The 14,984-nt window shown below is 36.6% G+C and overlaps 1 protein-coding gene across 2 annotated transcripts in view; it reads left to right on the forward strand.

Moving 5' to 3' along the window:
- The first annotated feature begins 1,282 nt into the window (after window positions 1-1,282).
- The window catches only part of LOC125868829 (mannosyl-oligosaccharide glucosidase GCS1-like), a 206,422-nt gene continuing 192,720 nt past the window's right edge, over window positions 1,283-14,984 (forward strand). Inside the window, exons 1-4 of one of the 2 annotated variants that reach the window (XM_049549404.1) lie at window positions 1,283-1,755; window positions 1,842-1,915; window positions 12,437-12,688; window positions 13,947-14,121. In XM_049549404.1, the coding sequence (XP_049405361.1) occupies window positions 1,471-1,755; window positions 1,842-1,915; window positions 12,437-12,688; window positions 13,947-14,121 (786 nt within the window). In that variant the 5' untranslated portion in view covers window positions 1,283-1,470. Of the gene's footprint in view, window positions 1,756-1,841; window positions 1,916-12,436; window positions 12,689-13,096; window positions 13,232-13,946; window positions 14,122-14,984 lie in introns of those variants that run through there. The other variant, XM_049549405.1, reaches the window with a different exon arrangement.

Genomic DNA, 14,984 nt, shown 5'->3' on the forward strand with positions numbered 1-14,984 from the left:
TTACAAACCCTATTACTTAAAACCCTAATTATTGTTTCATTATGTAATTGAAAGCACACTTCTAACTTGAATGTGCCAATTGCCTACACTTGTTGAAAAACGATTGTTACTTTCACACTTTTTCCTTTGAATGTGTCTAGTGTCTAGACTTGCAAGAAAAATGATTGTTACTTTTATGATTATTACTTTCATGCCATATGCTGGAAAAATCATATGGTTTGTATGAAAATTTTATTACCGTGTATATTAATATATATGTGTATTTTCTTATTGGTCAAACCGAAAACTGAACCGTTAAGTACCATAAACCGATAAGAAATATATTATTGGTTTGGTTATCGATTTGACATATTTACAAACCGAAAACCGATAAACCGAACCAATAACACATAAAACTGAACCGAACCGACCGATGCGCACCCCTAATTATGTCTATTATAAAACATGTATCATTGACTGTATCTTAATGTACATTAGTTGATTTGTCCTTTAGAAAATATACAATTATATAAGTTGTCCATATATTAGAATGTATATCTCTCATAAAACTTGTATAACGTATCATATGTCAATTATTTAACAAACACTATAAACGTCATTTGCTTTAGGCTTAGTTTGTTGAATAAATATTTGATTAAAAATAATATGTTAATTTTATCCAAAAATTTGTATATACATTTTAATAGCCTAACGAAAATTCCCTTAAAGATCACTATCAGAACCGAATTGATGCACACCCTCATCTTCGGCTAACCCCTTAGGGGTCGTTTCATAATTGATTTAGATGTAAGTTATGCATGTATTAAATAGTGCATAAATAATTTCATGTTTAGTAGTCGATTCAACATAAATAATCCATATATAAGATGAGAAACTTTCGCAAATAATCACTATAATAAACTTAATTATGCTCCATAACTATCGTTTTCATATTTACAGGTTGTAGCTATAGTTTAAGCTGACTCGTTTGTATAATTCGCGAATTTGTATAATTCGCATGTTTGTATAATTTGCGGGTACATTTGCATAATTCAGTTATAACTCAAAATAACGAATTTATACAATTACAAACATCAGAAGTGTAAACAGTTATACAAATTTCGAATTATACAAACGTGTGAATTATACAAACTAAACAGTTGAGCCGCATAATTATAGCTAAAAGTAGGTCATGAATTGTAATTAAGGCCAAACTATAGTTATGTTAACTAATTAACTAGTATATATTTGCTTATATGCGTAATTTTCCCATGACATTTGATTTGCAATTTAGAAACCTCCATAACTATCTAGTGATTATTTGTTAAAATTTTCCAGATTTTGCTTTTATGGGCCGAAAGGTTGACTACAGAGTCAAAAGCCCAAATTCGTATCTGAAAAACTCAACGTCCTCTTCCTCAGTCATTTCACTTCAGTTCCAGTATCCGTAAAGCTCCGACAGACGGCGAAACTGGAAATATACGATCGACAATGGCGGGAACTTCACGGGGAAGTACTCGGAGCAGAGCTTCGAAATCTTCCACCGAAAATCCCCAAATCCGTAATCCTAATCAGATTCTACGGAAGGATAAAACTAGAAATAACAGCTTAATTCACATTTTCAGCGTCAACCTCAAATTCCTTATAGGGTTTGGAATTATTGCCTTTGCGATCGCACTTTTTTTCATTTACACACTCATTAATCCCATGGAGAAACCTCAAAAACCAAGAGTCATCACTCCACTTCCAGCTCCAAAACTAATGGATCTTCCAATGGTAAATTTAACTCACAAACAATTGATTTCTTTTCCATTTACAGATTTTCTCTTTTCATTTTGATAATTCTATTTTTTTTCCTGCAGTTTCAAGGAGAGCATAGAGAGAGCTTGTACTGGGGTACTTACAGGCCTCAGGTTTATTTTGGAGTTCGTGCAAGGTACGTATATTCTGCTCACTTGGTTTGATTTTCTACCTCTTGGTATAATTCTTGTGTATGGGTTTTCCTTTTCTCCCACAACATCAATAATATGTTACTTAAATCAAAAATATATTTCTCATTGGTAGAATTTGTTTTATTTTATATATGTTTGGGTTGTATCATTTGGCAGTCTTTTGCCTATAATTAAAAGTAGTAGAATATAAATAGAGGTGCACACATTGGAAGTGTCATAAGTTTTGCTTTAGGTTGACTGAGTACAAAATTAGTTACTCCCTCTGTCCCAATTTATGTGATTTACTTTCCCTTTTAGTCAGTCCCAAAAAGAATGACACATTTCTATATTAAGTAACAATTTGACTATAAAATGTCTATTTTACCCTTAATGAAATGATTTACAGCTACACAAATTTCTATCATTCATTTTGGACCACAAGTTTTAAAAGTCTTCCTTTTTTTCTTAAACTCCATGCCGAGTCAAAGTACCTCACATAAAATGGGACGGAGGGAGTAATATATATGAATGCTCACAATAATATTTGGAATGAATCCATCCTTGTAGAAAGGAATGGATGTTGAGGATTGGTAGAGTTGATCCAACTAGTTTGAGATTGTGACATGGTAGTAGTAGTTGTTGTATCTTAAGCTACAAGGTAAGGATTAAGGCTTAGAGAAAGTTTCATGTTTTTAGATGGTTCTTTCTTTTCCCTTTATCTTTTAATTTTAAATTGTCCATGAGTCAGGTTTGTCTTCATGAGTCCTGGTTTGTGATGTAAATAATCTAGTTACTGACGTATCACAATTTATAATAATAAAAATTATGCCTTTTTTTGATAAGGAAGATCATTATGTCCTTTCATCACAATAGTATTTGGGCACCAATCAACATCAAGAGATAGCAAACTATTCTTTTTCTTGGGAAACATGGATATTTTTTTTATTCTTTTTCGATGACTATCTTCAATGATTTTCTTAGTTAACTTCTGTTCTATTATGGCAAAAAGATTGTTCTTCTTAGAGTGAGAAAAATCTTTAGAACTTTTAGATATTAGTAAGAATGCTAATGGATGTTTTTTTTGCTAATTGAAAAGAGTCGTCATTTCGAAGATGACTGAAAATTGATGAAACTTTTCATATAGGATGTACCTGAATTTCAATTGCTATGGTCCTTTTGTAAGGATAGAATCATGCATAGGATACGGGAAGCCTCTACCAAAAAATGGATAGAATATAGGATGGAGGGATACTGCTAGGAGAATTCTTTAGTTCCTAGGCAAACCTTGCACCTTACTGTGTCGCACCACGCTGGAGTTTTCATGTACAAATGCTGCAGTTGAACAAGATTGGTTGGAAAATGGGGTAAATGTTGCAAAAGTGATGGATAATATGGTCAAAATTACACCCAAGGGTGTAGCCTAGTGGTTAATAAAGTGGGATTGAGCACCATGAGGGCTCAAGTTCAAATCCTAGTAAAAACAAAAACACTAGGTGATTTCTTCGTATATGTTCTAGCCTTGAAGGACATAGTTTTTTGGTATCTATTGCTGGTGGGAGGTGACATGTATCCTGTGGAATTAGTTGAGGTTCGCGCAAGTTGACCCGGACACTACAGTTATAAAAAAAATATGGTCAAAATTAACCTAACTGCAAAAACATTTCATATTTCCTGAAATCTCAAACTGCTTGAGTGACACCTTTAACAATCCATTCCATGTATCCCCTAAATCGGAAGTGATTTTTTTTTTTGGAACTGGTAACATTTCCTAAATTGAAAGTGATTCAAAGCTGGTTTAATTGAAAGATGGCAAATTACATCCAGCATTAGAGTACCACATCTTTCCCATAACCAATTCCTCCTCTATCTTCCGCCAAAACAAGAAGCTACGAGGGTTGAAGAAAACAAATGGTTTTGAAATAAGAGAAGACTTTCATTGGATTGGTCGTTGCCGGTGTCCATCACACAAATGAACAAGGTGAACTCAAAACATGTATGGATTAAAGCCTAGGTCTTCTTCTTCATTCTTGGTCAGAAGGTAATTGCAAATCCATTGAAGATATTTTTGGTGGTTTTGTTGCAATGGATGTTGAAACAAAAGAACAATCGGATCTAGTTTGGGCTTGATTATGCGTCAAAGTTTCTCTCTTAGATCCTCTTTTAGGGTGGAGGCGGAAATAGGAGATTGAAAATATTGTGTCTTGATCGCGGATGACTATTCCTTTATCATAATGGGGTTGCTGACGTAGCAAAGTCGATGGTTATAGAAGCGGCTACCTCGAGTCCCAAAATGCTAGTTGTAGTCAGTAATAGACATGGTGGATGTAGTGGTGGACCACATGAGTGACAAACAAGGCCAAATATTTGAACTAAACCATGGAATTGGTCCTTTAGTTGAACAAACTCCATCTCAGTTACAGATTAAAATGATGCTAATGGACCTTTTAGAACAAAAAACATAGATCAGGCCTATTATTTTAAAGAGTCCACTGTTATAAGAGGGAAAGCGGGACTAAAAATTTGGCCAAACCAAGCAAGGCTAGCAAGTTTATAAGGCAAAAAGGTCCTATTTCTAATTCATCCATCCCTCCTCAGCCTCCATAGAACATTTAGATGAAGCCTGTAGAGATACTACACTCGATCCATGATCTAGTAGTTGATGATGAAGTTGAGTGAAGGAATTATTCTTTTTGTGTGCCAAGGTCAGTCTCTAGCACCGCTCCTTCAGTTCCTGACTCAGATTCTGAATTCTCGTTACAATTAAAGTGAATGTCTCTTTCTTCCCTTATGTGATTCCGACGATCAAATTCGAAGTCCTACAGTAATTGAGACATCAAAATGGAGCAACTAGTCATGGGAAAGCATGCAAGACATTTAGAGTAAATGCTAATGGGTTTGAGCATAAATCCTAGATATGATTCTAAGAATAGTGGAAAGAGACAACTTCAATTAAAAATCTATGAAGCCTAAAGGAGGGGAAAGGAAGTTTAAAAAGAAAGGGGAAACTAATGAAGGTTGATATGCTTGGTGAATTGTGACGGGGGAGAAGAAGAACAAGGGGAGGAATACCAATCCTTTTTCGGATGAAAATTAAAATTCTTAGTTGGAATGTTATAGGGTTGATTGTTGAATGAAAATGAGAATTTTTTTTCTTAATTTTTGAAGTGTAATATTTATATATAGAAAAGTTACCAGTTCCAAAAATTTGACAAATTTTTATAGTCCCTTTGTCCAAAAATACTTGTCCACTATTGCCTTTGCACACTTTTTAAGAAGGCAGAATCACCTGAGTGAGCTCCGTTTGTCAGTTGAACCCTTATACTCATCACTTTGCCAACTAGACCCTTAAACCCATCAGAACACAACATTTTAAGCCCTTTTCTCCTCCGGTCAGTGTGCGTGTAATGGATGCGATTAAACGTGGAATTCCACATCAATTTTTAGTGCCACGTACGAAATTAAGTGCTAAAATAATAATAGATCACTTTTTTTTTTTTGACAAAGGTAACAGTTTTGTGTATTAATATTTGGCACTAAAGGCTGGGATCCCAAATTTACATCATGGAGCTACATACAATTGCGTGCACTTAAAACAAAACTAAACTAGATCCTACTTCATCTTACAAAGGACCTAGAATATCTCTAACCGCTATAGGATCATCTACATACTCCGAATTACACCAATAGCAAAAAGTGATTATGCAGTTCATTTTAATCCTGTGTAAAGGACTACTACTGCTCTCAAAGCATCTCATATTTCTCTCCTTCCATATGGTCCACCAAATCACTGCTGGGACAATCCTCCATCTGCTTTGGTCTGTACTGCCACTGCCTTCATTGTTCCAGCTTTCTATAGCCTGACTTGCCCTTTGTGGCATGGTCCAGTTTGTGCCCCTGAAGCTGGTAAATAAGTGCCACAATTGTCTAACCACCTTGCAATGAAGAAACAGATGGTTGGTTGTCTCTGCCTGTTGCTCACAAAAAAAACATCTAGGACACATATGTATTCCCCTCTTCATTAGATTCTCCTGTGTTAGTACCGCCTCTTTAACTACCAACCAAGTAAAGACTGTCACCTTATATGGAATTTTGACTTTCCAGATAAGCTTCCAAGGCAAAAATCTGAGTTGAGTCCCCATTTGATTCAGGTTCTTGTAGGCAGAGCTAATTGTGAAGATACCTTTGCTGTGATGAATCCACCTAAGAGTGTCTTCTCCCTCTTTCAATCCTCCAAAATGGTCCAGGGTGCCATAAAATTCAGCTAGTCTATCCACCTCCCAGTCTTGTATCCTCTTTCTGTATGTTAAGTTCCATCCATGGATGGACCAAACTTCTTGCACAGTGGCCTCATGTTGCTGATTCAACAGATAGATGTCTGGAAAGAGCTGTTTGAGGCTGCCATTTCCTAACCAATTATCGTCCCAAAACAAAATCTTTCTTCCATTGTTTACATTGAATCTAGTTCAAATTTTTAATTTCTTAAACTTTTCAAATAGTCATCTTCTTCATATTTGGTCACAAATTGAGCACTAAATTCATACCCATTAGATCAAATTCTTCTCGATTTAACTTGTAAATTCAACTACAAGTTCACCAACACAAACTCAATGAACCCCAATCAAAATTTTTAATTAATTTTACAAATTCACAAGACCCATTTATTATGTTTTAAGATTTTTCAAGCTTATCAATGGAGTTTTAAAATTTTCAATAGTCACAATCATCCTTCACATTATCCATATCTCGTTGAAACCATCTAATAAAATAATGATACTAATATTTTTCAAACCTAAAAAATGAAAATTTTAGAAGAAGTTGAGGCAATCGATTTGTATAAAAAAAGAAGAAGAAGAAGAGGCGGAGAAGAGTGAATGTGGGGTTGGAGAAAGAAGAATGGGCTGGAAAAGAAGAAAGTTGAGAGCTGTGGTGAGGGGTAGAGGAGAGAGGCTGGTGGAGAAGAAGAAAGTCGTGGGTGGGTGGGTGAAGGAGGGTTGAAGAAGATGAATCTTATTTTTTTATTTTGTTAAATTGATTTTTTTAAAAGTAAAATGCGCGTGTTATCACACATATTTCCAATTCACCAATATTAATGTCACATAAGCTCGGTCAATGGTCAGAGGGATTTAAAATATTGTGTTCCGATGAGTTTAAGGGTTTGGTTGGCAAAGTGATGAGTATGAGGGTTCAACTGACAAACGAAGTCAAGTACAGGGGTCTCCCAGGTCATTCCGCCTTTTAAGAAACTATAAATAAAAGGGTAATTTTACTATATCACCCTTTAAATATAATAAATACAATGTCTTGAAAAATGTGATTGGGAAATGACTATAATTAATGATAGGGGTAAATTAGGAACTAAGTGTTTCTCTGTATAGATTTTGGTAGTTACTGATTATGGTTCCCTTAGCATCTGAATCTGTTACTTACTGTAACCCTTTCCACCATCAACTTGTCAATAGCTATGTTGCTCGGACTCTTCAAAAATACCCACGGGTGCGTGTCGGATTCTCCAAAAGTAGTGTATTTTTGGTGAATCCAACATGGGTGCGGCATCAAAAGTGAAGAGTCCGCGCAACTAAGGTCAATAATGTTAAATCTTTTATGGGCTGTAGCCATCCTGTGAAAATACTTGGTATTTTTGTCTCCGTGTTTGAGCCAATGTACTTTGGACCTCTGCCTCCAAGCTATTTCCTCATTTTCTGCAACATCTTCAAACTCCATTGAAAGATATAATTTCTGAAGTAACTCATCCTCTAATAGTAATCTCAACTCTTGAGTCTTTTCTATAATTGACAGCTGATTTAGAATTGCCTCTTTCCTTTGATTCCAATTGTTCCTATTCTCCAGCTTCCATTCTTTTAGCTTCCCTTTTAGCATCCTCAACTTGGAGGCTAGGACATAAGAGCCCGTACCACTGATATTGAAAGATGCCCACCTTTCTTTAACTTTGTCTGAGAAACCCTCCACCCTTAACCACCATTGTCAAACTTGAAGTAAGACTTCTTCAAATTTAAATCTCCACATTGAAGCATAATTGGATTGTGGTTTGAACCTATTTTGGGAAGCATGTTCTGTTTAATCCATGTGAAGGTCTCATCCCATTGGGAAGAGAATAAGAACCTATCAATTCTGGAGGCTGACATGTGGTTGCCCCCCTTTCTCCATGTGAAGGACACCCCAAATAAAGAAGGATCGATGAACTCCATCTCATTGATCCATTCAGAAAATTCAGTCATTGGCGTAGTAATTCTATGTCCTTCTGATCTTTCGTTTGGATATCTTGTGTCATTAAAATCTCCACAAGCTACCCAAGGCCCACTACACAGTTCTCTTAGTCTTGCCAAAGTTCTCTTCTAATTATTGGGTCACAAGAAGCATACACAGCTGAAAGAAACCAGGTGAATGCCTGATTAATGCCTTCAAACTTGCAGGTTACCATTTGGTTTGCTGCTGTCACTAGCTCTCCTTTCCACACCCTCTTATACACGTTACTACGATACCACCACTTCTGGCTATAACATCCAAGTGAAATTCCCCCATCCATCTATTTTGCCATAATTGTTTGAATACATTCACCTCTGATCCTCTCAATTTTGTCTCAACCAGAACGTAAATATCAACCCCCCAATGTTGAAATAATATCCTGACTATCCCCCTTTTTTCTTCCCCATTTACCCCCCTTACATTCCAAGAAAGGATTTTGACTTTCATTGGAGATTTGTGTTTCTTGATTCCCCTTCTTTAAACTTAACATGGAATTCCAAATTTCTTATCTCCTTTGGGGTTGTGTTCTTTGCTTTGATTGGTGTTGTCTCCACCTTCTTCTGCCTCAATTTCCCCCTCTTTTGATCAATTCTCAGAAAAAGATCAAAAGCCACCTCTTATCACATCTTCAAAAGCAACCCCAAAAAGTTGGCTAAGCTTAAGTACACTGGATTGTACCCAGAGTGAGGCTTTGTCTTCAATTTTTTTGTTCTGAGAGACTATCATTGATTTGAAAAGGAAGAGGATGAATGTGAATGATTAATAAGAAGGCTCAGGAAAGTAGTGGTGGGATCCTAATTCTTTGGGATAAAAGAATTTGGAATGAAGAATTGGTGGTCAATGGCAACCATGCACTGGTAGGTTCTGAAATGCCAGTGATAACTGGAACCGACATCTAAGTGCAATATATGCAGATTGTAATAGAATGGCCATAAGAATTCTGTGGCAAGAATTGTTAGACATGAAAAACAATTTCAAATGGCCATGGATTAAGTCAGTAGGTATCCTTCAGGGAGAACTAACTAACACAAGTTGTGCTATGACAAAATTTTCTGACTGCATAGAGAAACTAGAGCTGGTGGATCCTCCTTTATTTGGAGGATATTTTACATGGAAGAAGAGGGGAGTATGGATGTGCATCCAGAATTGACAGGTTTCTACACTGTGCTGAATTGGGTGGGGGGAGCTTTTCCCAAATTGAATTTTGATCACAATCCTATCTTATTGTCCTGTGGAAACTGGGAATGAAAGAAGTCTTACATCAAATTTGAGACTTGGTGGCTGGAAGTAGTTGTTTTTCAAGACAAGGTCAGAGGATGGTGGGAATCCTTTTGTGTGAATAGCAGACTAGGACATGTATTAGCTAAAAAGCTGAAAATGCTTAAAGCAAAATTGGAGTGGAATAAAAACAATAGGGGAAATTGGAGACAAAGGAAGGAGGAAATATAAGAATGCCTTAACATGTGAAGGCTCCTGGGCCAAATGGGTTCCCAATCTTTTTGGGGCATCTTAAGGAAGACATCATTAATAGTGTTCACTATTTTCACTCCAACCAAGCCTTTGCCAAAAAATTCACTGCAAGCTTCATTGCCCTGATTCCAAAGAAACCAGGTGCTACAGACTTGAAGGACTTCAAACAATTTCTCTGGTTGGTGGGAATTGGGATGTACAAAATCATTGCTAGACTGTTAGCGAAGAGGCTTAAAAAAATGGTGAACAAGCTGGTCAAAAGCACCGTATGACTTTTATAAAAGGGAGATAGATCATGGATGTAACTCTTATAGTCAGTGAGTGCATAGACTCAAGAAGGAAAGGTGGAGTCCCAGGATAATGTGCAAGCTGGATATCCTAAAGCCTATGGTCATGTGAAATTGGACCTATTTATTGAATACTCTCAGACAAATGGAGTTTGGGAGTGGTGGTTGAAATTGATTGAATACTGTATCAAAACAGTCAAGTTCTCTGTTATGGTGAATGGGGAACCAATGGGTGTTTTTCATCAGAAAGGGGCTGAGACAAGGTAATCCTTTCCCCCCTTTTCTATTCATCCTGGCTATGGAGGGTTCTGATAGCATGATGAGAATTGCAACTCAAAAGAGGTGGGTGGATCAGGGGCATTCAGATCAGTGACAGAGTGGGGGAGGAAAAGGAGATATGTTCTATGCTTTATGCAGATGACACCATCATCTTCTCGGAGCCAGTAGCTGAACATATCAAATATATCAGAGTAATCCTGGTCCTCTTTGAAGCTATAGTAGATTTGAGAGTTAAATGGAGAAGAGCAACCTATTCCCAATCAAGGAGGTCCCAAGATTCAAGAGTTGGCAAAACATTTTGGGATGCAAAAGAGAACAGTTACCTACAACCTATCTTGTAACTCCTCTGGGTACTAAACATAAGGCATTGGAAATCTGGGATGGGATCGTTGAGAAAACGAAGAGGAAGTTAGCTAATGGGAAGGCCCAATACCTGTATCTAGGAGGGAGTTAGCTAATGGGAAGGCCCAATACCTTTCTTTGCCCATTCTTGTGATGTCCCTATTCCCACTTCCAGCAGAATTGGTGAAAAATCTTGACAGGCTGAGGAGAAAATTTCTATGGCAAGGAAATAAAGAAGGGATGGGGTACTGCTTGGTAAACTGGAAAACAATGCTTCTTAGCAAGAAAAGAGGGGGCTTGTAAATCAGAAATCTGAACCTACAGAATGAAAGCTTGCTAATTAAGTGGTTGTGGAGATACACTTGTGAGGAAAGAGCCTTGTGGAAGGAAGTCATAGTGACTGTCTATGGTTAACTCAGTCCCTGGTGTACAAAAACTGTCTCTCATTGTTATGGAATGGGGGTTTGGAGGACTATCAAGAACCTATGGCCAGTATTGGAAGCAAATATTTGTCTCAAGGTGTGAAATGGTACTAAGACAATTTTTGAAGGATGGGTGGATTGATCTAAGTCCTCTTAAGGAGGTCTTCCCCAGACTTGCACCTAATTTGTGTGAATTGTGAGGTAACTGTTTCTGATTGCTGGACAACACAGGTATGGGACATCTGTTTCAGAAGATTACTAAATGATTGGGAGGTAGAATGAGTGGCTCTTGGTTGGTTACTAAGAGGGTATGACTAACTCAAGAAGTGTTGCAGAGAAAAGGAAGACAGCTTGTTTCCCGGTGTTTTCTATATAATATGACATGGGAAACTAACAAACACCTATATTTGTATTGCAAGTTTACTACCCAGCTATGGAACGTCTTCCTCATCAGTACATGCACTAGTTAGATCATGCCAGAGCATACATCAGACCTTCTGAGCTGCTGGGTTAGGAGGGGTGGAAGCAAGAACCAGAAGAGGTAGTGGAGATTAATCCTATCATGTATGTGGTGGTCAATATGGAGAGAGAGGAATGACAGATGTTTTGAAGACATGTCCAATTCCATTCATAAAGTAAAATGAATTGTATTTTATCTTTGCTCTTTTGGTGTAAACAGTTGTGTATAGAATATACTGCTCAAATTATAGATTTATTAGGAAGTTTGTAATTGCTTTTTTTTTGGAGGTGACCAGCATACCCTTAATGCTGGAGACTACAACCTTACCAGTTTGAAAAAAAGAGATCATAGAATTAATGTGGATAGATAGACTTTCTTGGTTATTGTAACTAGAGCATAAGAATAAAACAAGTTCATCTTTTGCTGACATAATCAGAAGGAAGTATCTTAATCTTACAAAGTGGTGATATCATTTCACCGCGCTTTACCTGATTCCTAATATCATGAAATGAATGAATGCAACCAGTTCCAAGCTGTGACATTTGGTGCAGAGATTGCACAAATACATGGTAAGGTTCTGCACTCACTGTGTATTAGTTTACCATTTCTATTTGAATATTTGAGGAATTGAGGTCATGGAAAACAGAAAGATGTTGGAGATAAATAGAATGCTATAATGCTAGCATCCTGGTGTTTATCTCATTATCCCATTGAAAATTTTGAGTAGATTTTGTTGGTTCAACTTGAGAAACGCGACAACTAATTGTGTCACAATTGAGCATTTCTGTCGAGGCAACGGACTTGTTGATGCATCAGTTACCAAGGTCCAGTGTAGGAAATAAAAGTATTACTGATACTGGGGATGCCCATACTGGTGTTGTCTTGTTAACTCTTTTATCATTTTCTCTATTGTTTGTATACTACATTGTTTTTTTTTTATATGTTTGTAATATACTCTTTGATGGAGCTTCACTTTATATGTTCTTATAATATAACATGCAGGACTCCGCAATCATTAGTTGCTGGCTTAATGTGGCTTGGAGTCAAGAATGAGAGGTATTTCATGCGTCATGTATGCCAAGATTCAGATGAGTTGAAACAATATGGCTGGACTAGTCATAATGGACGGGATTATGGACATCAGGTTCTGAGTGAACAGACAATGACCTTGACTACTAGTTTTCTGAAATCCAAGGATCATGGTAGTGGCTACGGTGGAGACTGGGCTGTTCGAATTGGAGTGCAGAGCGATGAGTACTTCTCCTTACCATCTCTCATGATCTTCCTTTCTTTAGCCTGACATGCAAATACTTGGCTCTTGTGGATGTCATGCCTGTCAAAGTAGAAATTTGTTTACAATCAGGTTCTCTAGTAAGGAAATAGCACGTTGCTTCGGCTTATACAAAGCTTAGTCATTTGCTGCAGATTTCATCTGTTTTCTGCAATTAATGATATATAGGTGTCATTGGTTGATTGAATGATGACCTAGGTAATCAACAAATTGAGTTTGTCTTTATTTCATCAACTCCTTTCTTATTTGGTATCATGTTGTGAATGTGTCTACAGGTCCATTATGCATTATATGGACTATTTGGTTGGAGAGGAACAGATGTTAAAAGGGAAGAATTATCATATTTCTTTTGTAAAGAATAGGTGTTTAATACTTTTGGTTTAGGTTTGTCTGGACGATAAATTTTTTTGTACTTTGGGTGTAGGGGTTATAACGTAGAAAATGTGAATCACTTTCTGAATTTCTTGCAAAACATGAGGATGTAGTGGAGAAACTGTAATGTTCAGGTAGATTGTACTCCACACGGTACCATCTTGGTTCTGATTTTAATATAATTTACTTTATCTAGGAAAAAAAAGGGTATTTCTTGGAAGATATATCTGTATATTTTGGTCAAGAAGAGAAAGCTTCTTTGTACTTTTACATCCCATAAAACAAGAGCATTTATACAAAGAATCCTATGACTATAATAGGAAAGACAGTGAATTCCAGCTAATTAATAAAATCAATCTTCTCCTACAATTAGGCAAGAGTAAAATCTTCTAGAATCATGCCTTTTAAATTATGCTAATCAACAATATGTAAGATCATTTCAAGTTGAATAATAAATTTCATGTGTGATGGCATATCTTAACTTAAAGTGCGCGTACAACACATTAGAAAAAGTGTGGTAAAATTGCTGAATGAGATTAGAGTGCCTGGACTCTTGAAAATTTGTTTGCCTCTTGCATCTTAAAGCAGTGGGATCAGTGATTGTGGCTGTTGGTTATTTTTTCACAGATGATCATCATTAACTTAACTAGGGTATTGTGTTCTCTTATTAAAAGTCTCTACTGCATTTACTTCACAAGTTAATTTTAGTATTGCGACCACTTTAAGCATGAATGATATTCTTTTCTGAAAAGCTGTATTTCCAACTGAAATCTTATGATAGTTATGAATTTGTATCTCCATCTCATGTCTTTTATCCCTTAAACAATTGACACTCAAATTTCTTCACAGATCTGTCCCTGATGAAGAAATGTTAAAAACCGCACACTTGTTTTTTTATGTGGCTGATGAAGGGGGGAAAAGTCTTACTTTGGGTAGCAGAGTCTTGGATATTCATGGTGATTCTATTTTGGCGTCAGGATCATGTAGTGACATTGGAGACTGGCAGCTCCACTTATTTTCAGAGGTAATTTGCTGACTGATTTTCAATTGCAATTGAAAAGTCAACTATTTCAGTGATCTTCAATCAGCTGTGATTATGCATCTATTCATATGGTTCTTTGACCTTTTAACTATTGCCTTATACATGTCTTCCGAAGATGTGAAGCTCTTCAGTGACAAGGCTTGGGATAAAATCTCTCTTCTGATTTTTGTAGGCTTATTATTTTAAGAGGAGACTGATCTATTTAAAAAATTGTTTTTAGCGGCACTGAATATTTGAAGTGACAATGCTACATTGAGTGACCTTTCTCTTTTCTTTTCCTTTTTTTTGTGTTCTTATTGGAGGGTTCTATGTCCTTCATTTCTGTTGCTTTGTGAGGATAGCTAAGTAAGTGCCTAGGAGGTCTTTTGTGGTCCTCGGGTAAGGTTAGGCACACAATAATCATGCTTTCCAATTGTTTGTCACGTACAACTTTTGGAGGTATGTTGCTCTGGTTAAGTTTCTGGTTAGATGTTAATGGATTCATTACAAAATATATATCGAGGGCTATTCTTTGGTTCACATGAAGGTGAACCCAGGAAAATGTTGCTTTAGCATGAACTCAGGGTGAAGTAACCCTCCAGATAATTGAGCTGGAGAAAAGTTTGTGAAAAGTACCTGTTCAAACCAAAACTGACTTGGCTCTTGCATGTTGAACTACAAGGATGATGGTTAATGTAAGGATATAGCTTGGTAGCGAAATAAAAGAGTGCAATAAGGAGGGGGAATGACTAAGAGTACAAGGTGTATTACAAAACTTTTGGAAGAAGGTAAAAGTCGAGAAATGCTTACCTGTCATGCTTTGCATTTCCAGTCTTTCTAAAATTAGATGAGTTGGAAATAAAAAA

Source organism: Solanum stenotomum, chromosome 6 (genome assembly GCF_019186545.1).
Source record: "Solanum stenotomum isolate F172 chromosome 6, ASM1918654v1, whole genome shotgun sequence".
Classification (NCBI taxonomy): Eukaryota; Viridiplantae; Streptophyta; class Magnoliopsida; order Solanales; family Solanaceae; genus Solanum; species Solanum stenotomum.